The 27,885-nt window shown below is 40.1% G+C and overlaps 2 protein-coding genes across 3 annotated transcripts in view; both read left to right on the forward strand.

Moving 5' to 3' along the window:
* The window catches only part of LOC307169809 (uncharacterized protein), a 294,785-nt gene that overhangs the window by 29,468 nt on the left and 237,432 nt on the right, over positions 1-27,885 (forward strand). The gene's annotated exons all lie outside the window — the stretch shown is intronic.
* On the forward strand, positions 1,143-27,817 carry LOC307169828 (uncharacterized protein). 2 transcript variants are annotated; one of them, XM_079890657.1, is made up of 7 exons: positions 1,143-1,430; positions 6,115-6,444; positions 14,985-15,311; positions 17,595-17,639; positions 23,081-23,206; positions 23,684-23,965; positions 26,058-27,817. In XM_079890657.1, the coding sequence occupies exons 1-7, from the start codon at positions 1,394-1,396 to the stop codon at positions 26,150-26,152; spliced, it is 1,242 nt and encodes a 413-aa protein (XP_079746783.1). In that variant the 5' UTR covers positions 1,143-1,393; the 3' UTR covers positions 26,153-27,817. The 2 variants fall into 2 exon arrangements, with proteins under 2 accessions (XP_079746783.1, XP_079746784.1); XM_079890658.1 differs by lacking the exon at positions 17,595-17,639 and having other exon boundaries at positions 1,154-1,430.

Here is a 27,885-nt window from a genome sequence, read left to right on the forward strand (position 1 = left end):
TATATTACAGTGGGTAGAGGAGCATAAACCTGGAAATGTTTTAAAGACATACTATGCAGTTTCCGTTTTTGTCATACAGCGACCCCTAGAGTCGCTGTGGAGTTGGCTACTTGTATTTAACGTTACTGTCATAAATGTTTCTCGTTTTCTTTTCCTTGACTCTTCCGACCGTGCTTTCTTCGTTTTCTTCTGTTCGACTCTGCCATGATTCACGTCTGAAATGCGTGCTAGTGTCTTCCATAGAGGCTGCTTCATATGTTGTTAATGTATGTGACACCATGCCGTAAAGCAAGTCGTGATTCTCGCGAGATTTGTTGGGGCGCCACCTGTCAAACCTGCATTGCTGGTTTTGCCGGCGGCGTGTCCCCCCTCCCCCTGCTTTGCTATCAGGATGATTCGCCCTACTAAGAGTTTGTTTACCATCTAAATTACTTCGAAGCTGTTATATTAAGGTACAAATCTTGCATAGTGTGCCTTTAATTTGTTCCGACTCAGTTTCAGTTTTAAAGAGCTTGACATATTTTAAATCTAGCCACCAAGATATTTTGTTAAGCATATTACAAATACATTTAGGAATTGTTCAACACATCTTAGTTAGTGTTTTATGGGTTCCCTGGGTCAGGGAAATGAGGATGTGGATAAAAACAAGCTTATACAGAGAGAAACAATATACAAGTTCCATTAAGCAAGTCAGAAATTAAGGTTTTAATCTGGTATAAAGCGATAGAAGAATGGCAAGTAAAGTGGAACAATGAAAAAAGGGTAGATTTCTTTGTAGCTTAATTATTAAAGTAGCCTAAATCAAAAGGTAAGATATGTAGGTAAATCAAGGAAAGAAGAGGTTCTTTACAATAAAATAATGTTAGGGCATTCCAATTTAAATAGCACACTTAAAATAATAGGGGATCCAAATGGGTTATGCGAACAATGTCATGTTGAAGAAACAATACCTTGTGCAATTCAATAATTAAATTTTAAGGTTTAATAAATGTGACAAAGCATTATTTGATTTTATTAGGGAGAAAGGGCTGGGCTGATACATAGAATATAAAACTGTGTTCCATACTCCGGAGCAGAAGGTGGCGGTAATGCATGTAATACGCGGAGTGCCAGCCGCCCTTTAAAAACAACAAGAAAAGTTCGCCGCCATCTTGGTTTCTGATAGGCCTATTCTGGAACATAAACTTCTGTCTGTCCGATTTAGGGAAACATAAACTAAGTGCATTTTTCTTTCGTAGCATATCAGTCTTCTTTTTAATTCATTAGTCAGTCAGAGTTGGTTTAAAATCTCATCCGTTAGTCTTTAGTGAGTTTTGTTAACAGGTGTTGTTGTCCGGTCGTGTGGTTCAGTTTTAAAACGCATCTATCAGATTGTGTTGGAATCTACAACAACATGAAGAGCATACTGCAGGTTTTAATTTTAATGTGCGGTAAGTGTGCGGTTTCTGTTCACTTTCGTTTAGCTTTTAACACATTTCACATTGGCTGATGTTCTCTTATTGCAAGTTAATCATATCAATGTAACGTTCGTAATAACATTCATCCAGATGAATTTGTAGCCTAAAGTTACATGTCCTCCTTAACTAGAGTAATTTCTCGTCTATTTCCTTCACTTTTTTCGACACACAAAGACGCTTTTGAAAACATGTGAAGAAAGTGCTTCCTCTAGGATTTTTTTTTTCCAGACGTAGTAGGGTAGTAGGCGTAACGTTAGGCCTATTTCGAAAAGGGAAGGGGGTGTCGTCCATGGGTGATTTCCCATTGACAACTTCCCGACTTAAATATTCATTAGTACCTCACATTTAGCTATTTAATGGCTTTGGAAGTCTTGGAATATAGTGCACGAAAACCTTATGGTGCTTAACAATGTTTTATGTTTTTATTTGGGCTTAACAATAACACAGAGTAGGCTACGCACTTTAATATCGGACGTCACCTCGTACATGGTTGAATGAATGTAGCGGAAACTGTATGTTCGGTAAAAATAGTCTACATTAAATCAAACCACCTTTTAAAAATATGCATCCTGACGCAAAACCAGTTGAGATTAATCTAGTATTTCGGTTGCTTGTTTGGAATTTAAAACATTGAATGATAATCAAGGTCTCTAATATTGAGTTAAACCATTGACCAACGACCTCAAAGAAGTTTTAAGTCTATTTAATTCTTATGAATTTCTTATCATATATATATATATATATATATATATATATATATATATATATATATATATATATATATATATATATTACACCCCTTGGATATCCAAACCAACTTGCAGTAGGCTAACTTCAAGGTATAGGCTATCTTACATTTGATCAGTTATTGCATTATTTGGGAACTGAACCGATTACCTTGTTTTTATGGATTATTAGATCACTATCATATTTCACGATGCCAATGTGCACAAGGTTTTAAAAAGGCTAAAATATTTACATATTTTATTAATACAGTTTTGTCTGAAGCTTTTTTTCTATGACAATAGGTAAAGTTATTGTGGGGCTGGGCGATATGGCCCCCAAAAAAATATCACGATAACGACAATTATTTTATATCAGTCGATATCGATAATTATCACGATAAATTCCAAATCTTTATTTCTTTCAAGTTTAAAGGCAGATTTTTGCTCCTTACTGAAAGTTGTAGAAACTAGAGTGTTAATTGTGGTTTTAAACTACTCTTTATTGTCAGAACATATCAGGACAAACACTTGCCAAACAGGTGAACATTTCACAAATCTGAGGTAGAACATTCAAACATTTGTCATTTTTCCTGACCAAAATAAATATCTAAATGGAAAGTTTCTATTTAGTGTCTGCATGTGCTAATGGGTGATATTGTTTCAAGTCTCGAAACAGGTTTGTGAGAAAGGAGACTTTGATGGCACGTATCTTAAGCACAGTTTGCATGTTTTGTCTCGAAACGCATATTTGACTGAGTTGACAGTAGTCTTAGCTTGAGTTAGGATGCAGATTTACTATGTTAAATTTGTTCATTAACAAAAACAGTAACATCTGTTTAAAAAAAAAATTAACAACCTTATTTTTATTTGGTCAAATGTAATATTCTGACTGTTTGAGTTAATTAAAATTAACCATTGGTCATCCAGTATCATGCATTTAGATAATGATAACCACAGATAAAACCAGGCATAGCCTACAGCACCTCACTATCATGGCAAAATTTAACTTTATGGTTTCTATGGTATTTGTATGAAAAACAGTAGCCTAAATATGTTTTTAAATACTGTAATTATATTCCATTAGTCACTTAATACATTGTCCACATTAATAATGAAAATACAATTAAATATGTATATTCCACATTTCATGGTGCAGTTAGTATTAGAGTGGGGATTCAATATTCAGCTGACTGGCAGGAGTCACGTGACCTGTTGAGCGTCCAGCAAAGCGTCAGTAAGCAACCAGTCTGATCATGGCCATTTGACTGGTTTAATTGGGATACAATTCTATAAAACATCAATCATACAAAAGAATAAATGCATGAGATTACATTCGTAAAAAGAAAACAATGTATTTCCTTACAGCGAGAGCGTCAGACAACGTGTTAGCCTATACTCGGAGTCTAGCCGTGGCTGACTGTATTGAGCGTCCAGCAAAGCGTCAGTCAGCTGCCTGATCTCGGCCATTTGACTAGTTTAATTGGGATACAATTCTCTAAAACGCCAATCATGCAAAAGAACATAATCATATTAACAGATGCATAAAAAATGAGCTAGAGAGGGAGGTACACAAAACACAAAAACTGCCAAAAATCAATGGTTTCTGAAACTTGGCAAAGGCAGACTGCCAGACAACTAGCCAGCCATTGACAGTTCACGTGACATGCCAGAATCAGACTGGCAGCTGAAGATTGAATTATTTACTAGGCTAACATTACAGTAAATTCATGGTAAATGATGGAAAAGCCTTCTGACTGTGTAGTTTCGCACAGTGTTTCTCCTGTTTGTCAGTGCCGTTTCATCTGCCTTTAAACTGGTTTAAAGCTTCTCACTGTATCTCGTGATTGAGACCGATTATGGCAAGCCTTTTTAGCTTAAATTGTACCCAGCGTTACTCGTCGTAATTGAATTTTTACTAGTAAGAATTCAATTAGAGAGCTCTACAATTCAATTCTTACTAGTAACAATTAAATTGTAGAGTTCCGTAATTAAAAATGAATGGAAGTCAATGGAGACATATGACTAGTAAAAATTAATTTGTAGAGCTCTCAAATTGAATTCTTACTAGTAAAAATCAATTACGATGAGTAACGCTGGGTACAATTTAAGCTAAAACGTCTTGCCATAACCGATCAGAGTAAACGCATCTTCTTTAGTGAGCTCGCGCTGCGCTGCCGTTTGGACTTTGAGCCGAGAGGATAAATGGTCCGTGTGGCGCGCGGTTCAAATGAGTTTTGTTCCACTTTTGGCGCATAAACATTATCGGACATTTATCTAACTCTTGATATCGTTTTATCGAGAAAAAATGATATTGCGATAATTATTGTTATCGTTTTATCACCCTGCCCTATGTATTACTTTTTATTTTATTATTATTTACTTATATTTTGAAGAATGTTTCACCTTTCTTGGCTGTCAAGAGTAACAAGGGTTGACACTTGACAGGAGAAATTTTACTAAAAAAAAATTCACAAATCAATGTGGTGGTTTTAGTTTATTCTTACTGTTGGAGTTTTAATGCATTATAAAATAAAATTGCCCAAAAAATGAGGATGTGTAAGCAGGGCCGTAGCAAGACGTTCCGGGGCCCCCTGGAAAAATATTGATGTTCACATATAACTGAAGATGGCGATGTTGTTGTAAAACCTTTATTTAAAAAAATGACAACTTAAAAAATCTAACAAAAAGCAAGAAATTGTTAAATAATAAAACCAATTTAAAAAAAGGTACAGCAAAATATTGTTTTTTCCCATTAGTTATAATTCATAAATCAAAAAGTAAACATTCAGAAATTGACAAGAATGCAGTTAAATAAAATAAATAAAAAATAAAAAATTGTCTTATTTTTTAATAAAGATCATATGGAACTGGTAATATTATTAAATAAAGCTAATAATTGTATTCATCCAAGTGCATAATGCATGCTTTGTGACTCGTGTAAATTTTTAACTCTTGTTTACATTAGTGTAAAAAGACAGGGTTTTTGACCACGTGATCATTCGGTCGATTGTGGTGCGCACCGATAATGAAGAGTGACAGTACCTGGCAGGCTGTAGACAGTAGTTTTCTTATTCCCAGCGAAATAACAAAACAACCTGTCTTTAAGAACGTCTTGATCGACTGGGATACAACAACTCTCCTGGCCTCCCTCTCCTTCTTTTCATGGCATTTCTCCTACCCTGATTTATGTTTTCTTTTCCCCGAAATGTTCGCCTGCTCTTCCACCAAGTTCATCCTTAACTTCAGGCACTGCCGCCTCAACTCTTGATTGGTTCTGTTCACGAGCTGGGGTGGGACTTACAATTTTATTGGGTCCATCTGATGTTTGTAACTGACTGAATAATTAATAAATACTTTAGATCGGACTAAACCATTTTTAGGGAGGTAAGAGAAGCAGATATTTGGAAAAAATAAAATTGGTTTTCATTTAAATCTCAGGCATACAACTAATATAAATATTAGAATTATTCACACAACAGGGGCCTATATAGTATAACTGCTGGATTTTGTGGGGCCCCCATAATTGCCACCACCACCTTTCACCCCACTAGCGACGGCCCTGTGTGAGGATAAATGCAGTGCTTTTAATTGATTATCTTTAAGTGATCAGTAATAAGTTCTGTTCTGCTGTTTATCGATCCAAAATTAGTGAAATCAAATGTATTGATTTAAACAAAAACAAGTAGGCTAGTTCCTCAAAATCTGTCACTTAAATTGTTTTTTAAACATTTCTCATTTGTATGTAGCTAATCAGATTCTAGATCCACTAACATGTCATTTTCTCTCTTCACTTTCTCAAGACTGTTCTGTATTTAAAGCTGCGTTTTTAAAACACCAAAACTGATCTCAGTTACTATAGGTCTGTTCACTAACATAACCAGCACTGTTATGTGAGTTTAATATCTGAGAAACTGTTTCTGTTTGTTCTGCAGGAGTGTTTGGTGCTGATGCAGATGAAGTGAAGACTGTGTCAGTGATGGAGGGAGATTCTGTCACTCTAAACCCTGATCTTACTGAAATACAGGGATTTATTCTGATACAGTGGAGGTTTGGAGAGTCAGGTTCAGTCATTGCTGAAACGGTTGGAAATGAGATCTCATATCCCTATCTCACTGAGATATTCGGAGACAGAGTGCAGCTGGATCATCGGACTGGATCTCTGACCATCAAGAACATGAGAAACAAACACTCTGGACCTTATCAACTAGAGATCAACCACAGTGCTGGGACCACATATATGACATTCAGAGTTACTGTCTATGGTGAGGACACATTTAATATTTTTTAATTTAGATATCACATTTGTTTTTGTTTCATAAACCAAAATGCAACAAGCAAATATTAGTTATGTATGGACCCTTTCCACATTTCCCGGGTTTTCGGGTGTGGAAATCACTCTGCTGTAGTAGTGAATCGAAACTACAACATATATATACTTTTTTTTTTTTGCGTTTCCATTTGCTCCAAAAAACAAAAGTTTCTATGAAAGTTTCGATGACTATGTTGGTCAGAAGAGAGAAAATGTCAAATTTGCTGTCACTGCCTCATTCGTTGTATTAGAAACACTCATAGTTTTCTAAAATGTAGCCTAATGCCAAGGTAAGAAAAAACTAAGTATAATGTTATTACATGTACATTATTTTTATATTTTTAAAGGAAAATATAAAAAATATAAAATGAGCCACAAAAACCTTTACTTTTATGTTTTAAGTTTGTTTTTTAATTAAACGTGTCTGCTAAATCAATAAATTAACAAATGGATCTCATCCTTAGATTCTAGATCCACTAACTAGTGATCGACCGATATTTTTCCCGGTATTTAAGCATTTTCCCATAATCGGGTATCGGTTTTGTAATATCGGATTTGCCGATAAACAGCAGGGCAATTCCGCGCAAAACTGTCACATCCATAACACCAACACAATGCTATGGTATTTAGTTGGCGTTATGGATGTGACATTTTTGCGTGGAATTGCCCAGCACCATCTTGTGGCCGTTTTGAGAATTCCGCCATTGCAGCCCGCGTCTGAGGAGATCAGTCAACAACATCTCTGTGCACATGTAAAGTATATGTTCTGCTTGCTTTGCTTTAATTATTCAACTTTATTTAACATAACAGGCATGCAGAAATTAGAATTGAGACATAAATGCCTGATATAGTTTATTTATGCAGCTTGGTTCTAAAAAATTGAGACGAACTCATGGAGTCACGTAGCGTAATCCGTCATGTCCTGCCCCAATAAAGATGTAACTTTACATGAATTAAATAAAACAGACATGAATGAGTGCATGTTGAAAATAAAAGCGCTGAATTTAATTCTCTATGTATTTGATCACCAACATTAGTCTCGAAAACAAAGTTTGTTCATATTGCTGAGCACTCACTGGGTTGATGATCAGGAATGCTCAAGCACAGCCACTGAATGAAACTTTTGACAAGATTATCTCGTTTAAACACCCTCAATTATATTATCATTTACTACATAACCATTATTTCGCTAATACACATCTAAATAAATAGCGCTCTGTGGAAATTATTTGTTATCTCCACATGCAATCGCGGTTGAGTAGCCTAAGTTAGTTCTGTGTAAATGCATAGATAAACAGCACTTTGTCAGAAAGGATTTCATGATCTAGACCGACAAAAACATTATTAATAATTAATAACATACTAGTTGGAAAATGCAAATATGCTGTTTTGTTTGTTACTTTCCTGACAATGTTATATTCCAGCTAATATTATTCAGTGAATTAATATTACCCAGTGAATTATTCCTCACTCTTTAAACATATTAAACGGCACATAAACCTTCTAAAACTGTTTAAAATGAATTACATTTCTGCAAAGGTGATATGATTCCCCTGTCAATTATTTTCTCCATATGAAAACGTACTCGGTTACTAACGTAACCTCGGTTCTCTCTAGAGAGAGGAACGAGTACTGCGTAGAATACGCTAGGGGAAAATCCTTTTCCACGAGAATACTGAAGCCAAAAAATTATCCTTTAATTTTGTATTAATGTAAAACGCGTTGCGGCAGCATACAGACATAGGCGAGGCAGCTCGCGCGCCTATTGGCTGGTCTGCTGGCAACTGCTTAAGCCTATCGAGCGAGACCTAGAGTGACGTCAGACCCAATGAGGGCGCTTTGCGAGCAACCAGAGCGCGTGCAGGCACGGCAGGATACGCAGTACTCGTTCCTCTCTCTAGAGAGAACCGAGGTTACGTTAGTAACCGAGTACGTTCTCTTACGAGAGATACTCTCGTACTGCGTAGAATACGCTAGGGGAACCTACTGTAAAACGCTGTGCGTGCTGGGATCTGATACCATAGGCTCAAGGGCAACAGCCCGGAGTTCATACAGTACATAATCACCCAGGGGACTCACAGGGAATCCTGGAAGAGAGGGGGGTTAGCCACTATCTTCCTTATAGCAGCATAGAGCAAGGATTGCAATACTCAATAGCTGCATAACTGACAGCGCCAGTTATGAGATTTTGGCCATACTAGACCGACAGTAGTCTGGCCTGTAGTGCGGGAACCTCTAGGTTGTAAAACCTTATAAATGTAGACGGAGAGGCCCAGCCTGCCGCCATACAAATATCTTGCAAGGCAATCCCACTTGACCATGCCCACGATGAAGCCATGCTTCTCATGGAGTGCGCTTTGACACCCAGGGGGCACTGCATGCCCTTGGTTGTGTAAGCTAGCGCTATTGCGTCCACTACCCATCTGGATAGGGTCTGTTTCGAAGCGGCTAGTCCCTTAGAACGCCCGCTGAATGAAACAAAGAGCTGCTCCGTCTGTCTGAAAACAGACGAGCGAGACACATAAGCTCTTAACGCCCTGACTGGGCAAAGGGAGCTTTCGTCCATATTTCCTTCAGTGACCGGCAGGGCAGACAGGGAAATGACCTGTGCTCTGAACAGTGTATTGAGGGATTTAGGAACATAACCGTGCTTAGGTTTGAGTATAACTCTAGAGTCATTCGGCCCAAATTCCATGCACGTCGCGCTTACTGAGAGCGCGTGTAAGTCCCCTATGCGCTTCACTGAAGCGAGAGCCAGAAGAAACGCCGTCTTGAAAGACAGGTGTTTAAGATCAATCTCCTGCAAGGGCTCAAATGGATGACCTTTCATGGCTTCCAGTACCGTAGAAAGGTCCCATATAGGGACTGTGGGAGGTATGGGAGGATTCAGTCTCTTAGCTCCTCGAAGGAAGCGAATGACTAAATCGTTCCTTCCAATAGACTGGCCGAGCGTGGTCGAAGAGAACACTGCTATGGCCGCTACATAGACTTTGAGCGTGGAAGGGGACCTGCCCTTATCCAACAGCTCCTGTAGGAAGGAGAGAACCTCCGTCACACCGCAATGCAGGGGTGACACACCACGAGCTGTGCACCAGCTAGAGAACACTGACCATTTTGAGGCATAGAGACGTCGCGTAGACGGAGCTCTGGCCTGTGTGATAGTGTTTAACACTCCCTGTGGAAGGTCAGCGGGTACCCGTTGATGGCCCACACATGGAGGGACCACAGCTCTGGGTGAGGATGCCAAATCGAGCCGTTGGCTTGAGAGAGGAGATCCCTCCTCAGAGGCACTGGCCACGGGGCGGTGCTTGCTAACTGCATCACAATTGGGAACCAAGGTTGGCTCGTCCAAAGTGGGGCTACAAGCAGCACTGAGCATCCTTCTTCCCTGACCCGTTCTACCACCTGAGTCAGGAGGGAGACGGGGGGGAAAAGTGTAGAGAGGACGGCGAGGCCACTCGTGGGTCAGCGCGTCCTTGCTCTTCGAGAAAAATTCTGGACAGTGAGCGTTTTCTTGAGACGCGAACAGGTCTACTCCTGCTCTGCCGAATTTCTTCCACAGCAGCTGGACTGTCTGTGGGTGCAAAGACCATTCTCCTGTCGGAACCTGGTTCCTGGACAGTCTGTCTGGTCCTATATTTAGGAGCCCTGGCACGTGCGCTGCTCTCAGCGAGGGCAGGTTGCTGCGGGCCCATATCAGGAGGCGCCTGGTTAGCCTGTACAGAGTCAGGGACCTGAGGCCGCCCTGGCGATTTATGTAGGACACCACTGAGACGTTGTCTGAACGTATTAGCACGTGGTGTCCCTTTATGAGGGGACAAAAGCGCGTGAGCGCTTTGCTCACTGCCAACATTGAGGCAGTTGATATGTAAGAGCTTCTCCTGCTTTGACCATTGGCCAAAAAGCGGTCTGCCCTCGAGCAGCGCTCCCCATCCCGAGGTGGATGCGTCCGTGGACACCACCATCACTCTCGAGGAAGTCCCCAGGCTTACACCTGATTGGTACCAGTCTTTTGCCTCCCAAGGTTTCAAAGCTGCAATGCATGCTTGATTGACCTTGACGCGAAGCCGACCGGAGGCCCACGCTGTGTGTGGTACTCTCTTTCTGAGCCAGAACTGCAGTGGGCGCATGCGCAGAAGGCCCAACTGGAGAACTGAAGATGCTGAGGCCATCAGACCGAGCATCCTTTGAAAGGCTTCGAGAGGGACTATCGCGCCGCAGCGGAACGAGCCGGCTGCGCGCCGAATGTCCAGTATGCGCTGAGATGACAGGCGTGCTGTCATTAGCAGCGAGTTCAGCTCTATTCCCAGAAAAGATATTATCTGTCTGGGGAAAAGCGAGCTCTTTTCCCAGTTCACTGCGAGACCGAGATTCTCGAGGTGATCGAGTAAAATGGTCCTGTGCTCTACGAGCTCTGAGTGAGATTGGGCTAGAATCAGCCAGTCGTCCAGATAGTTCAGCACTCGGATGCCCCGTAATCTGAGGGGTGCGAGCGCTGCGTCCATGCACTTCGTAAATGTACGGGGTGCCAGGGACAAGCCGAAAGGCAGGACTGTGTACTGATATGCCTGGCCCTCGAAGGCGAATCTCAAAAATCGCCTGTGACGTGACGCTATCTGTACTTCATAAGCACTCTGTTCAGCTGTCGCAGATCTAGTATGGGTCTGAGACCCCCGTCTTTTTTGGGCACTAGGAAGTATCTGCTGTAAAGCCCCCCTTCGCTTTGAGCTTGAGATAGGGGTTCTATAGCCCCTTTGCTCAACAGTTTCAAAATCTCGGCTCGAAGTAGATGAGCTACTTTCGATTCTACCGTGGTCTCGACGCGCGCCATGAAGCGGCGAGGGCGTCGGCGAAACTGCAGCGAATAGCCTTCTTTTATGATGTTCAGCACCCATCTCGAAACCCCGGGAAGCTTTTCCCACGCAGGTGCGCGAGTAGCTAGGGGCTGGATGCGAAGCACGCTCTGATCGGCTCGCGATACAGCGGCTTTTGTGTGCTGAGACATAAGCGTCGCGCTCATGACATCTGAGGCAGGGGGCGCGCTGATAACAGCGGGCAGAATGCCCGCGCTCGACTCCTCCGCAGTGTTTAGCTGAGAGGAGGAGGGCTGGGCTAGTTTCATGTCTGTGTGTGGGCGTGGGCGCAGAGCAGCGGGCACATACACCACCTTTACAGCGTTGCTCGCGTGAGCAGAGCATATGCATACTGGTCCTGTATTTACAGGGACCGTGAGACATGTGGGAAGTAGCGTTTGTGGGCACTGGGTAGTGGGCACTTTTGCTACATTTGAAGCGCAATCGATCTGAGTCGATTTTATGTGCGCGGGCCCTGTGTGAAGGGCTGTGCTCGTGTGTAGGAATGGGCACTGAGTAGTGGGCATTTTTTCTACACATGAAACACCGTCGGCCGTGGCCGGGACACCAGAAAATACACTATTTAAGGGATTTATCTGGGTAGCCGTAAAAACGGCTTTTGTGTGCAGGCAAGCGGGTAATGGAACCGGCTTGTTGGCTGCTAAATACGCTGGACCAGTCACATTTCCTGGAACTGGACGAGCGGCAAGCTTTGGTGGAAGTCCGGCCGCAGCGGGACTTGGACACCGTCGCTTTCCTAGGCGTGCTAGGACGATTTCGGGGCCTCTGGCTTCAATGCAATCTTCTGCCGCGGGCCACGCGGGGCGGGGCGGCGGCCGGATGAGCGAGAGCGCGGTCTCGAGCTCTGGGTTTGGCGGCGTTGAGAAGAGGCGGCGGCGGGCGGAGGCTTAGGCTGTGAGCTCTGAGCAGACGGTTTCGCACGGCCTGCTGCAGAACCGGAGCGCTTCGGGAGGAAGTGCTTCATGGCCTGGGTCGCTTTCTGCACCTCAGCGAACCCATCGGCGAAATCTTTGACCGAGGTTCCGAAGAGGCCGGCAGGGGAAAGTGGCGCGTCGAGGAACGCGGTGCGCTCTGACTCAGTCATGTCAGAGAGCGTAAGCCACAGATGTCTCTCAGACACGGTGAGCGAGGCCATGCTCCGTCCAATGGCCTGTGCTGCATACTTGGTGGCGCGAAGAGCGAAGTCTGTAGCGCTCCTCAAGTCCGGCACGCAGATTGCGTCAGGTCCTCTCTCGTCCAGCTGGCGGAGGAGATCGGCCTGGTATATCTGGAGCGTGGCCAGGGTGTGCAACGCTAACGCGGCCTGCCCGGCGGCGGAGAAAGCGCGGCGGAGCAGGGCTGACGTCGTGCGGCAGGCTTTTGAGGGCAGCGCCATCTTAGCACGCCGTCCAGCAGAGGGCGGGCATAAGTGCGCTGCAATAGCCTCTTCGACCGGCGGTAGGGAGTGGTAGCCTCTGTTCTTTGCGTCGTCGACAGCGGAGAACGCCAAAGAGACAGAGGATCGTGTCCTGGCCGAAAAAGGGGAACCCCAAGACTTAGCGACTTCTTCATGAAGCTCAGGAAGAAAAGGCGCTGGCTTGGATGCAGGTGAAACGTGCTCCCCAGGCAGGAAGTAGCCGTCCAGCCGGTTGTGAGCAGGCTGCTCAGGCGTAATCCACTCGAGGCCGAGGCTCGCCGTGGCCTGAGTGAGCACGCGCATGAGCTCCGCCTCAATGCTCGCTCTCTTTCCCGTAGAAGCACGGGCAGGGGGGGCGGGATCCTCAGAGCTCGCCCAATCCTCACTGCCTGATGCTATGAGAGAGCAGGAATCCCCCTCTCGTAGCAGCGCGTCGATCTCATCAGCGTCATCGACAGAAGCGGCGGCAGACCGCGGCCGCTGTCCGTCCGGAAGTGAAGCTGATGAAACCGGAGAAGCAGGCGGGCGCACCGGCGAGCTTTGACGGCTGAGAGAGGGCTCCGGGATTCGCTGAGCGCGGCGCTTTTTACGGCGCGGCACAACAGCAGGTGTGGGCGCAGTCTCGTTGAACAGTGCCAAGCGAGTCCTCAGAGTCGCTAATGGCAACAGCTCGCAGTGATGGCAGCCGCCATCAGCGAGCGCGAGAGCTGCATGTTCTTGACCCAGGCAGGAAGCGCAGATGACATGGCGGTCCCCGTCGCTGAGTGTGGCTTTGCACGAGCCACAAGCAGGCATCTTGAAAAAGACGCAGCTCTTTTAGACAGTGTGAGTCGCGCCGGCGAACACACACACACAGTGCAGTAAAGGATATGGGCGCTGGATAGCGCAGCAGGAAGGCGATGAAGGCGGCGCGGCCAGCAGCTTCGTCGACTCGTCCCGCTGAGGTGCTTCTTCAACAGCGTGGCTTCTTCTCGGATCCAGCGATGTGAGTTGCTTCGCTGAAGGATGAAAAATCAGAGAAATAATGCCTGCGAGCGGTATTTATAGACCTAAGCCACGCCCGTCTCGGCGGGACGTGACGCAGAGGGCGCGAAGCGCCCTCATTGGGTCTGACGTCACTCTAGGTCTCGCTCGATAGGCTTAAGCAATTGCCAGCAGACCAGCCAATAGGCGCGCGAGCTGCCTCGCCTATGTCTGTATGCTGCCGCAACGCGTTTTACATTAATACAAAATTAAAGGATAATTTTTTGGCTTCAGTATTCTCGTGGAAAAGGATTTTCCCCTAGCGTATTCTACGCAGTACGAGAGTATCTCTCGTAAGAGAACATTAGACTTTTAACATTTATTTTGCCTATTGTTAACATTGTTGCTGCTGATGTTTTCTACACTACAACCTAGTTCTGCTTAACTGGGAGTATTAAGTTACACTACTAAAATAGCTATGCAAAAGAAATTTCAGGTAATTTAGATTTTTTTTTTTTCAATATGTTAGAATAATTTTTGTGCTTTATTTTTTTTACCTCATGAAAGCTTTTATTTTTAAACAGACACTTAGTAACAGTGCACTTTATTTTTTTGGACTCAGACCCCTCTATTTATTTGTGTATAAATATAAAGGTTTTTTTTGTATGCAAGGAGGGAGTGATTGTTATAAATAAAGTGGTTTGTTCAGTTCATTTGTGTTGTAATAATTGTCAAAAACAGAAGTATAACAGTAAATAAATATCGGATCTGCATATCGGTTATTGGGCACATGAACATGCAAATAATCGGTATCGGTTATAAAAAATCAATATCGGTCGATCACTACCACTAACATGCGATTTTTCTCTTTCTATATTAAGTTGCACTTTTGTTCAGCAGTCTCACAATATCACAGTCATGCTTTTGTTTGGAATATCATTATGACAGTGATCTGCAGTCGATCACGTGACTGATATTCAGAAAACATAATGGTGACCGTGATGCTGCTTACCTACTAAAGTTTTATAAAGAAATTCATAAGTTGTGACTTAAATTTCACACACAGTTTGGTCAAGTAGATGGTTTATTTTGTTCCACCTGTATTGTAAGTTTCAAAACATGATCAATTATTTTATAAATGTAAGAAATGTATTTATTTATTATGTAGTAAACCTAGACAAACACCTGATCTGATTTTCAGTTGTGCCAGTAACAGTGTTCAATATGTTTAATCTCTGTCTGTGAATATGTTTCTTGCAGACTCTCCACCTGACATTGATGTTGAAATGAAAAGTGTTACGGAGGGACATTCTGTCACTCTTCAGACTGATGTTACTAAAACACATGGAGAAGAGCTGATAGTGTGGAGGTTTGGAGGTGAAGGAAAACTCATAGCTAAATTTGATATAGAAACCAAGAGCTCACCATTATATAATGAGAGATTCAGAGATAGACTGAAGCTGGATCATCAGACTGGATCTCTGACCATTACGAACACCAGAACCAATGACTCTGGACTTTATATAGTGAAGATCAGCAGCAGCAGCAAACAGACGTTATACAAGAGCTTCAATGTTACCATCAGTGGTGAGTAACTCAAGACTCTTGAAATTATGATGGTTAATCAGCATTCAGAGTGCAAAACTTGAACCCCAGACCTTTAATTTGCTAAAACAGCGTGTTATCTGTCATACATTGCATACACCTATACCTATAATACATCTGTGAGAAATACTGACTGTTGTCAAGCTTATGATAACATTTTTAAATGTTAATTGTTAAAAAAATGATAACTTAAATCTTCATCAGTAGCTATGTTTCCACCCACATATTTTGATATGCAATTTGGGATATTGTATTAAACTGCTGGATGGAAACGCCAAGATGCGCTTAAATTCTAAGGACTTGTCCACACGTACACAGGTGTTTTTATAAACAGTTTTTCCTCCTCCTTTAAAAAAAAAATCTTTTTTGTTTGTGCTTAAAACAAGCTAAATTATCTGCCTATGGGGTAAGAAAAATAAACTTGTTTCTGTTTAAATTAAGTTAATTTTTCTTACCCCATTTCCAGATAATATTGCTTGTTTTAATTAAAAAATTGTGTTTTGTGTTCCTCTCTAGCTCTTCTGAATTTATTATTGTGCATCTGTTGATATGAACATGTTATTTTATGATTGGCGTTTTAGAGAATTTTATCGTAATTAAAACTGGTTGCTTACTGACACTGGACGTTCAATCCAGCCAGACGCTGTTGAGCTGCGAGTATAACGTGTTCCCTATCACTCTCGATGCAAGGAAATACACAATTTTATTATTATGAATATAATCTGATGTCTCTATTCTTTTGTATGATTACCGTTTTAGAGGGGTTTATCCCAATTAAAGCTTTCAAATGACCGTGTACACGACTGGTTGCTTACTGACACTTCGCTGGACGCTCAATCTAGCCAGCCGTGGTTGCCTCACATTCCAAAGAAATTAATCAAATTTTTATGGATACTGCCGTTATTTGTGATGATTTTAGTTTGTTACGTACTGACATTTGTGACATGTAATAATGTAGCCTAGATGCAGAAACATTGCCTGTTTAAACGTGAATGAAATCCAATAACATAAATCTTTCTCATTGAGTATTTTAAATGACAACTGGACAAACTACAGCGATGCTTTATAATAATTCAATACAACAAAGCCACCTTATACTGTAAAATCATGGAGCACAGACTGAATCAGTATTTTCAAATGTACAAAGACTATTTACAAATAAAAATCAAGTAACAGTAAATATTTACAAATAAAAACAATATTTACAATTATAAAAAACAGACTTACAAACAAAAGAATGATAAGATTACATTACAACTAATAAAATTGTGTATGTCCTTGCAGCAAGAATGATATGGAATGAGTTATACTCTCAGCTCAACCGAGGCTGGCTGGATTGAGCGTCCAGTGAAGCGTCAATAAGCTGCCAGTCACGAACACTGTCATTTGAAAGCTTCAAGGGGATAGATCACCCAAAAATTTAAATAAGCCCATGATTTACTCACCCTGAATGCACCCTAGGTGTAAATTACATTTTTCTTCCAAGCTTTATAATGGGAGTGAATGGGCACCTTTTTTTGGAAGTCCATCAAAGCGCATCTATCCATCATTAAATTCCTCCAAACGTTTTCAAGGGGGTAATAAAGGCCTTTTAAAGTGAAGCGATGCATCCGTTGAAGAAAAATATCCATATATTAAACTTTATCGACTAAAATAACTAGCTTCCGTCAGATGGCTGTATTGGAGTCGACTGATGCCAAATGAGTAACACTTGACGATGTATGGCGTAGGATGTAGGAGTAGTAAGCTTTGACAGAAAAGCTTTAAGCTTTTGAGCTCTCTCTCGGTTCAAACAAACAGGGTTGGGCAACCAGGTTCGTCATTACGTTTTGCTTCGGGTCAGGGGTTACTCTTTTGCCGTAAATCGATGCGTACGGCCGTCTGCCGGAAGCTAGTTATTTTAGTCACTAAAGTTTAAAATACGGATATTTAGTATTTTTTACACCAACGCATCGATTCACTTCAGACTGCCTTTAATAACCGACCAGAGTCGTTTGATGCCATTGATGCACTTTGAAGGACTTCTAAAAAATATACCCATTCACTCTCATTATAAAGTTTGGAAGAGCCAGGACATTTTTTTTTTTGTATGTTTTCATCTGAGAGAAGAATGTCATACATCTAGAATGATGGTGAATAAATCATGGGCTAATTTTATTTTTTTGGGTGAACTTTCCCTTTAATCAAGTTAAACCCCCCTAAAACAGTAATCATACAAAAGAAAAGTCAAAGGATTATATTCATTATAATAAAATTATATTTCAGAGGTTGCCACAGAGGGAGATACTCATGTAAATGAAGAGGGAATAGGTGAGTAGCAAATTGTTTAACAGTTGTACAAAATAAATGTGTGTGATTTATAGTTTTTTTTGAAAATTATAAAAGCAATATAAATAGCTTGATTTATTGTAGTAAATGCTGTGGAGTGGCACAGACATCATCAGTTGTCTGTTTATGGTTGTAGACTAAGAGTGTTAGTGTAGCTGAGGGTGAGCAGAAGGAAGGAAGGGGAAAGAGAAGATGAGGAAGATAGTAGCAGCAGGGATCCAGAGGAGGAGGATGCTGGAAAGAGCCGGAAATATCAAGGTTGTCATGATGAGCATCTGGCTGAGGAAAAGACAGATGATTTAGCAGAAGACTGTTTGGCAGAAGATCAAGGATTATGGCCTTCAACTCTAAATAATGTGAAAAAATAATAATTGTTCGCAAACTGGATTGTGCAGGTGCAATTATGTAGATGCAGATGTGGAAGGCAAATCCTTTCCAAAATACCTTCAGTATGCAAAATCAGCAGATGACTGTGAACAAATCCAAAGAGATTGGCTGATGTGCAGTACGCGTTGTAAAGCAATTTACTGCATACCATGCCTTCTGTTCTTCCATGAGCTGACCAAACCATCTACAAGTTCCTTTAATACCAAAGTGGATTAAAGCAGGCCAATATTACCTGGAGAGAAAATTCAGGGGTAAAACATCAAATTTAGAAGATGTCTCTGATGGCAACTTTCTTGGCACCCTTAAGCTGCTATCACACTCTGATCCCCTTTTGTGTGAAAAACAAAAAAGAAAACACATGGTAAATGTGAGCTCTCAAAATGATGCAAGTGAAGACAGAGAAACTTTCAAACTCAAATGTCTTCTTCGTTGCTCTTGACAGCATCATTAGTGAACTGAGCACAAGGTTTCAGACCACAGCAGAAATATACGAAGGGAATCTTTGTGATTTAAGATGCTGTGTGTATTGCTGTTTTTGGTGGGGATCTAGTTATTATTTTTGTTGACTGAAGATTGAAGTTGAGAAATGTATATGATTGGTCTACCCTGTGCCACCAAACATTGAATTGTAAGAAACTGGATCTTTTGAACCATGTGAGACCCAACTTTTGTTTAATAGTTTTCTCCTGGTTATGGTTTAGTAAGGCAGATAGGGAAGTTCCATGTTAATTTATTTAATTTTCCTTTTGTTAAGCCAGTAAGTTAGTTTTCTTTAACCATTGAAATAATTGGATTTTGTTTGTTGTTTTAGCTTAACCCCGTACTGAGAAAATGACTATTTCTGTTTGTTCTTTATTAGGCCTACTTACTAAAATAAAAGTCTAGGGCCGGGCCGGTTTCACAGACAGGGCTTAGATTAAGCCAGAATTAGGCCTAAGTTCAATTAGGACATTTAAGTAGCTTTTATTAACATGCCTTAGAAAAAAAACATTGATGTGCATCTTGAGACAAAACAATGACATTGACATATTTTAAAGGGGTCATGAACTGACTTTTTAAAATATTTTTTACATTGTTTTCTGGGATCAACTTATGACGTTTGCTTGGTTTTAACATTCAAAAACATAAAAATTAATAAGTAATAGGCTATTTTCTACCCTGCCTTTGAGGCTAGCTCCTGAAACGCTCGGTTTTTATGGATGTGTCGCATTGAAGACTTGGAAGTAGATGCCCACTGCTATGATTGGATAACAGTTTTGCATATTATAATGAGTTTCATGTAATGCACAAATTAGTGGGTGGGGCTAAACGGGCAGTGAGGAAGTAGGCGTTGATCTTCTTCTGTGGAGACGGTGTTTGATACCCTTAGACGTCATAGATCCCCACTTTGAAAAACCTGTCGTTCGCTGTGCCTGGTGTCAATAAAAGCTTTTATTGGACTAACAAGGTTTCAGTGAAGCTTACAGGATATTCTTATAGTATGATGACCTCTTATATGTCAAAAGCTCAAGGAAAATTTGATTTCTCAGTTCATCACCCCTTTATTGGTGCAAGTTATTTTCTGTTAGAAAAGCTCAAACATACATTTTTAGTCTGGGACAAGCTTAAAGGAGAACTCCGGTCAATTTTAACATTGAGCTAATTTTTTTGTACATTTGGAGTGCTGTCAATACAGAGAACAACGACAAAAATCGGTGTTGCCTACACCGAGTTATTCTATTTTTAAAATTTGCACCCTGTTGACTTCAATGGGGCAAGTACTAAACCTGCTTTTAGCCTCTTAACATCCTTGATGTGTCATTACAAGTGCACAGAAAATGTGAGTGATTCCTTCTGAGTGAACACGAGTGGATCTGACTGCAGTAGATGTGAAAGATATGTATAAAAATGATGTTATTTAAGCCAGCGCAAATACCTGTATTTTCTTCCTGTTTTCGGGTGAAGTCCAAAGTAGTCGATTACCGAGTTCACGCGCATAGGTTTAGTACCTATAATCACGCACGTGAACTCGGCAATCGACTACTTTGGACTTCACCCGAAAACAGGAAGAAAATACAGGTATTTGCGCTGGCTTAAATAACATCATTTTTATACATATCTTTCACATCTACTGCAGTCAGATCCACTCGTGTTCACTCAGAAGGAATCACTCACATTTTCTGTGCACTTGTAATGACACATCAAGGATGTTAAGAGGCTAAAAGCAGGTTTAGTACTTGCCCCATTGAAGTCAACAGGGTGCAAATTTTAAAAATAGAATAACTCGGTGTAGGCAACACCGATTTTTGTCGTTGTTCTCTGTATTGACAGCACTCCAAATGTACAAAAAAATTAGCTCAATGTTAAAATTGACCGGAGTTCTCCTTTAAAGGTGCCTTGTGTAAAAATAAATAAATTCATACTCCACATTCCATACCAGATGGGGGCAGTATACCTCCAGAAAGTGAGTTGGTCTACTCTAGAGTATGAATATCTTCAAGCTACTCCCCTTCACCTTTACCAGTGAATATGTTCATATTCGTTTTGTTCATATTACATTTTTATTGTTAGTTTGAATTACATTAATTTGACAGACAGCATTTGCTGATGTTGACCAAGCTAGCGCCAACGTAACCAGAGCTTCCAACTCTCACGCATTCACCGTGAGACACACGCAAATACTTTTCACACACTCTCACCCCACACATCAATTTTCTCACGCACAGAAAAATCGCGAAGCAAAGAGGACACGGATACCGACAGACTAAACAGAGCAGGTTAGTTATGATATAAAAAAAATCTCAGCTCTCAGATTCTGTCAATTTTATCACGCAATTCAAACAATAAATACCGTTTTGGCGCTTGTAAATGTTACACGACAGATCCCTAGCGCACGTAAACCGAACATCTCTACTAGCTAATAATAGTAAAAAAACACGAACACTGAAAGATACAGTAACGTTAGGCTACAACTTACCAAAATGTATTCCTCATACATAATATCGACCAATCAGTGTTTTTATCAGCGTGAAGAGGTCAATAACACAGCTGGAGAACAATTATGTCAGATTTACCTCAGGAAAGCCATTTAATATACATAATATAGGTCACGTAGTTGGCAAGAAAAAAAGAGCAATAGAGATTGTGCTATGTGTACTATATTACAATACTGTATTTATGAACGTTATATACGTTTATCGAACAGCCTTCGATACATTTCTATGTTATAACTTCCCGAAAATCTACACAAACATATAAAACAAACTTCTAACGAAATACTAACAGCATCTTTACTTACCAATCCAAAAGAAATGTTGCAAGTTCGGAGTCAAACCTCATTTTTTTCATGTCCATTAGTTGTCTCCAGCGATGGAAAGCAGTGCCAATGTTTACTCTGGTTCTGTTCCTTTTTTATCAGATTTTATTTGAATGTAGTAGTGGGCAGTAGGCTACTTTCCACACGATTGACATCAGGTTCAAGTACGCCCACAAGCCGTGCGAGTTATTCGTGTATTGCATGTTTGGCTGGTGGTTATGTTGCCCGCATACCGCCTCCCATGGCCGAAACTGGTATTACAACACCTGTCGGCCCGTGGCTAGTAATGCTAATGCTAATTTAGGTTGATATCTCTGCAGCACTATAACTTGACATTTTTTTAATGACATCATCGCCCTTATTTCTTCTCATTCTTTTGATGCGTGCAGCTCATTTTTTGGATATTTTTACCTCAATTTTTACACATGGCACCTTTAAGCCTTGTCTGTGAAATGGGGGGTATATTTAATTTTTCAGATGAAGTGTCTTGGATGTAGTGCTGGGGTTGGAGACGGAAAAAAAAACACCTTGCCTTTAATAAATTATTCAACATTATTTGTTATTCACTAAACTTGGGAGCAATGTAACATTATAATGATAAACGTCTTTATCATTACAGTATCAGATCTACACTCAGGTTATATAGTGTTGATGTTTATAGTGTGTGTTATAGATCAGACACACTCACACTAATGTCTGTCTTTATCATTACAGTATCAGATCTTCACTCAGGTTATATAGTGCTGATGTTTATAGTGTGTGTTATAGATCAGACACACTCACACTAATGTCTGTCTTTATCATTACAGTATCAGATCTACACTCAGGTTATATAGTGCTGATGTTTATAGTGTGTGTTATAGATCAGACACACTCACACTAATGTCTGTCTTTATCATTACAGTATCAGATCTTCACTCAGGTTATATAGTGCTGATGTTTATAGTGTGTGTTATAGATCAGACACACTCACACTAATGTCTGTCTGTCTCATTACAGTATCAGATCTTCACTCAGGTTATATAGTGCTGATGTTTATAGTGTGTGTTATAGATCAGACACATTCACACTAATGTCTGTCTTTATCATTACAGTATCAGATCTTCACTCAGGTTATATAGTGCTGATGTTTATAGTGTGTGTTATAGATCAGACACACTCACACTAATGTCTGTCTTTATCATTACAGTATCAGATCTTCACTCAGGTTATATAGTGCTGGTGTTTATAGTGTGTGTTATAGATCAGACACACTCACACTAATGTCTGTCTTTATCATTACAATATCAGATCTTCACTCAGGTTATATAGTGCTGGTGTTTATAGTGTGTGTTATAGATCAGACACATTCACACTAATGTCTGTCTTTATCATTACAGTATCAGATCTTCACTCAGGTTATATAGTGCTGATGTTTATAGTGTGTGTTATAGATCAGACACACTCACACTAATGTCTGTCTTTATCATTACAGTATCAGATCTACACTCAGGTTATATAGTGCTGGTGTTTATAGTGTGTGTTATAGATCAGACACACTCACACTAATGTCTGTCTTTATCATTACAATATCAGATCTTCACTCAGGTTATATAGTGCTGGTGTTTATAGTGTGTGTTATAGATCAGACACACTCACACTAATGTCTGTCTTTATCATTACAATATCAGATCTTCACTCAGGTTATATAGTGCTGATGTTTATAATGTTTGTTAATGTCTGTCTCTCTTTATCATTACAGAACCAGTTCTGTCTTCAGGTACTGTGGCAGGAATAGTTATTGGTGTTCTGCTGCTGGTGTTTGCAGTTGGAGCTGCTGGAGTTTTTTACTATCGCCACAAGATCTCAAAATATGAAAGGCAAATGGGTAAGTATTACAGTCAGCTGACACATAAAGAGAAAAATTAACTGTATTGCTCTACAATAGTTTAAATCTATAATGTGATGAAGTGCCATGGTCAGTCACTTAAATCAGATTTTCTACCCCTTCTGATGTTTGGTTTGAACAGTATCTGAACCTCTTGACTATGCCTTCATAATTTAATTGATTAAATTGCTGCCTTGTGATTGGCTGATTAGAAATTTGCATCACTGAGCAAGTGTAACGAATAAAGTGGTTACTGAGTGTATATCGTGGATACCTGAAATAATGTTAAAAATATTTTAAATTAACATTAAGCAAGAAATGTTTAATAAATGTTGTAAATTGTTACTGTTAATTTTGAAAAAGTCATAAACATGATGAAGTGATTATTAGATACACATTATCTTCACAGCTTTACTGACATGTTAATCTGCAAACTTACTTAGACTGTAATCTTATTTCTATGTGCTGCTGTGACAGTGCTGGAGGGAGATGATGTCACTCTGAAGACTGATGCTGAAATACAGACAGATGATCAGATCAGGTGGATGTTTAGACCTCAGGAGACTCTTATTGCTGAAAGACTAGAGACCAGAGAGAAATATGATGGTGGACTCGGATTCAGGGACAGACTGAAGCTGGACGAGATGACTGGATCTCTGACCATCAGGAACACCAGAACCACAGACTCTGGAGATTATAAACTACATTTCAAATCCAACAGTGGGGTTTCACACAAGAAATTAAGTGTTATTGTCAGAGGTGAGTCGTGCTATTCTACATCAACTCTGTTTATTTATAGATATATATATTATTTTACAGTTAATTCAGATAAAACCTCTCAACTACAGAAATTTTGTAGATCCTTTAAGTCTGAAAATCTCCCATTGGACTACATTTTGAAATAAACAAACGTTTGCATGTAGACGCCTGCTTGTGCTTTCAAACACTCCCACTCCTACTTTCAAAACACTTTCAAACACTTGTGCTCTGTGTGCTCTCAAACGCTGATCATTGTACCCAATAATTGCAGCACTGATTATTGTAGCCAATCATAGACATATTCGATGAGTGCGTTTATACAATGGCCAATCAGAGGTGTTTATGATTCAGCTCAACAGCTCTCAGCGTCACATTTGTTTAAATTTCAGTACCGACTTGGAACTGAAATCGGTACTTTTAACAACACTGTTTGCATGTGTGACTAGATCTAGTAGTTAGAACATCTGCTCCGAAATGACGAAACACTAGAGACACGGTTCAATTCTCACTTTCTCTTGGAGCGACATAACACCAGACCCGTGCTGATTCACAGGTGTAGTTCAGATCATCTCTGACAGTTTAGGATGATGCAGATCAGAGCCTCTGTATTTTATTATAACTTTCATACAGCATTTCATCTTCACACAGAATGCGGAGCCAGAACAGACTCTTCACTTGGCAGTGTTAATTCTGAATGAATATCTCTCCATCTCTTTTCAGGTTTACAACAGGTTTAGCTGAAACATTAACACTGTTTTATTGCTGACCTGCATCCACAAGTTTTTCCCACAGCTTTTTAGACCAGTATCTTTTATGTCAGGGGTTTTACTGTATCTTTTCGAATGTCTTCAAACTGCCACAAAATACGTCTACTCTCCGCCGAATGCGTAAACATTATGGTGTTAATGTTTGGCGCCAGATGTAATGTCAAACGCCTGGCGCTTGCCAGAGGGGATTTAAACTTTTTCAGATAAAGACTCAAGTTTGCTTTGAAGTCAAAATAACGTACCAAGCACAATGTTCTCTCACAATTCCTGATATCTAACACACACTCACAGCATTCGGCTGGTCTTGCGGCTGTCAGAGCAGAAACTAAAGTTGCTGCTCTCCGTATGATTTTCTGTCACACAGAGTAAGGTTACAACATAACTTTCAACACACTCAAATGTATTTTTAGTATGATTGTTTTGACAACAAAATGAAAGGAGCAGCAACGGCCGACTGCGGCAGATAAGCATAATGTCAACAGCAAGGTAAAATGGTCAGCCTCTTGGCCGTACCCTGCTTCATACCACAATAATGTTAATAAAACTTGAACGCATGAGCTCACCCATGAACATGATTACTGCAGCTGAAGATTACATGATTCCGCGTTCATTCACGGCAAAAAATAAATAAAAATAAATAAATAATAATGTTCTTAATGTAGCAACCCCAGTGAATTGAAATACGACACTTGAGATGTTGCTATAGACCTTTAAAGATCTGATGAATAGTTGCTGTAGACATTATTTTTAGACTGTATCAAGTCACGCGAGACCTAATTTAAGTTGTATCTCTTTCTAAGTAACTTTCCCTGTTTGGTCTCCAGGTAGGTATGTGTGTGATGTGGCTTCAGTCAGTTTATTCAATCATATTTCAAACACCATTTTACACTCTGATCTGTTCAAATATCCAACAAAATCCCCTCAACACAAGCTGCTATAGTCATAAATGAATGTGAATGAATAAAAGAGTGTTTTGTTCTTAAAGGGAATTGCATACTGGTGAATCTTTTAATGCATCTAGTTTTAAAGTTTACATTTTGTAAACTTTAATACCAAAACTTTAAAACTTTACATTTTGAGTTTGCATGAGTTCAAAAATGTAATAATGTCATGTTCATTTGTGGAAAAGAACAATTGCTCAAACAAGATTGAACTTATAAAATAATTTAAATGTGCTACTGAGTGTTATTTAAAAGATTTTGTTCATTGGTAAATTGATTGTAAATTGTTGACATTTTAAAGTCTGAAAGAAATTACTACAGACTTGATCTCCAAATTTTCTCTTTTTAATTTCTTTCTTTTTCTCTGTATTTCATATTCATCAGGAAACGGAGTGAATGAATCAGAGATGCTGCTGTTGAATCAAGAGGATGTGGATGGGGTGAATGCAGCAGGCAACAACTTCGCATTAAGGAGATAAGACATGCCCACCAGTGTCAAGCACTGTGACATCATCGCCATTTTAGTGCTGATTGGTTTTACAGGATGTCCGGGAGACGTGTGTGTCGCATTCTTTAATGGTCTGCCTGAAAACTCAGGATCAACTACATACTAGATTTTCAAAAGTATGTGAAGTATGTAAAGTTGGGACACACTAAGCTGATGGAGCTCAGGCTCACGTCGGCGGCAGTTTGCTGTCAACATGCTGAATCAGCGTCTGGTCTGTCAGTGGAAACTCTGATTGAATGTTCAGTTTAGGCCTGGGACACACTCGATGATTTTAAAATCTTAACTGATTTTAAAAACTGAGACCAGAAACATAAGGGCAGAGTTCAGCCGATTTTCGATCCTCCAAATGCACATACTATGATTCGGCATTCAACATGTTGAATATTTACTGTAGATTTTGAAATTATGCTTTCCAGCATCTCTGTCCTCTGGACAAAGAGGTTCGGTTTTATATGCTACTAACCAATTTATTACCAATATTTATGCATTACCAGTGGAACTCAACTCAAATTTATTTATAGAGCACTTTAAAGACCACAAGTGGAACCAAAGTGCTGTACAGAAAAATATAAAAGAGAAATTACAAAACAAAAACATACAAAAAATGCAAACATATGACATACATATCTTACAAAGCGTTTTCAAATGCTAAAGAAAACAAATATGTTTTAAGCGCACTCTAAAAAACACCCAATGAAGGTGAAGATGGTTTCTATTAACATGGAATGTATTTCTAATCCCTATGCTTCGGTGAAAACACTGCATACACATGTCAATCGTGCTGGAAGCTGTAGGGAGGTGGGTGCCTGTTTTATTTTTGTAATATCTTTTCTCCTGGTTTTGGTTAGTTAGGGAGTTAGTGTACTTTTCTATTGTTTGTTTCTTTGTTTTCTTTTGTTTTCTTTTGGCAGGTTAAGAAGTTTTACTCCCTAACTAGTCAGAGGGTACTTATGTTTGTTATTTTGGCTTTACCCCCTTCTGAAGTTTGCTTTGCTTCCTTTTGATTTACTTTGTCAATGTTACATATATTTTGTTAATACATTTTCGATCTGAAATTTGATGTGTCTGTCACACTCACTCTCTCCAACCTTTTTTTTTTTTTTTTTTTTTACTTTTCACTGTTTACTCCCTTATCCTAGACAACTTTACTCCTGGGACATAACACCATGTTGTTTGATAAAGAAATCAAACTGCATTGTTTCCCAACATGCTGACCATCTGCTTAGCGGATGGTACAATTAAGGATTCACCTATGGTGTGGTGCTTTCCAGATTTAGGCAGCTATGAGTCTTGATACCTCATACAATGCTGTCACTGCCTTTTTTATTTTCGCCACCCGTCACACAGGTTGAGTCGATCACTTTTTTACGATGCTGGTTATCTTTCAATTTTATTTTCAAACAATTCTCGAGGTGTGCTGGCAAACGACCCATGTTTTGAGGTGACGGTGTAACTTGCATGGTCCCTCATTAGCAAAAATGTAAATATGTTAAATATCTGTACATTTATATTCTATATATTTTTATGTAAATATTTTTATACTTTTTCATTCTTTATTTTTATTATGCTTCTTGTTATATTTGTGTGTGTGTGCTGGAAGGTTCAAGACTGGCAATAAAGCTCCTTCTGAATTTAATTCTAAAATATTATTGTTACTTCCAAAAATTGTATCGAAATGCATGAATACTTCATACATGAAAACTT

Source organism: Squalius cephalus (assembly GCF_949319135.1).
Source record: "Squalius cephalus genome assembly, chromosome: 13".
NCBI classification, from domain to species: domain Eukaryota; kingdom Metazoa; phylum Chordata; class Actinopteri; order Cypriniformes; family Leuciscidae; genus Squalius; species Squalius cephalus.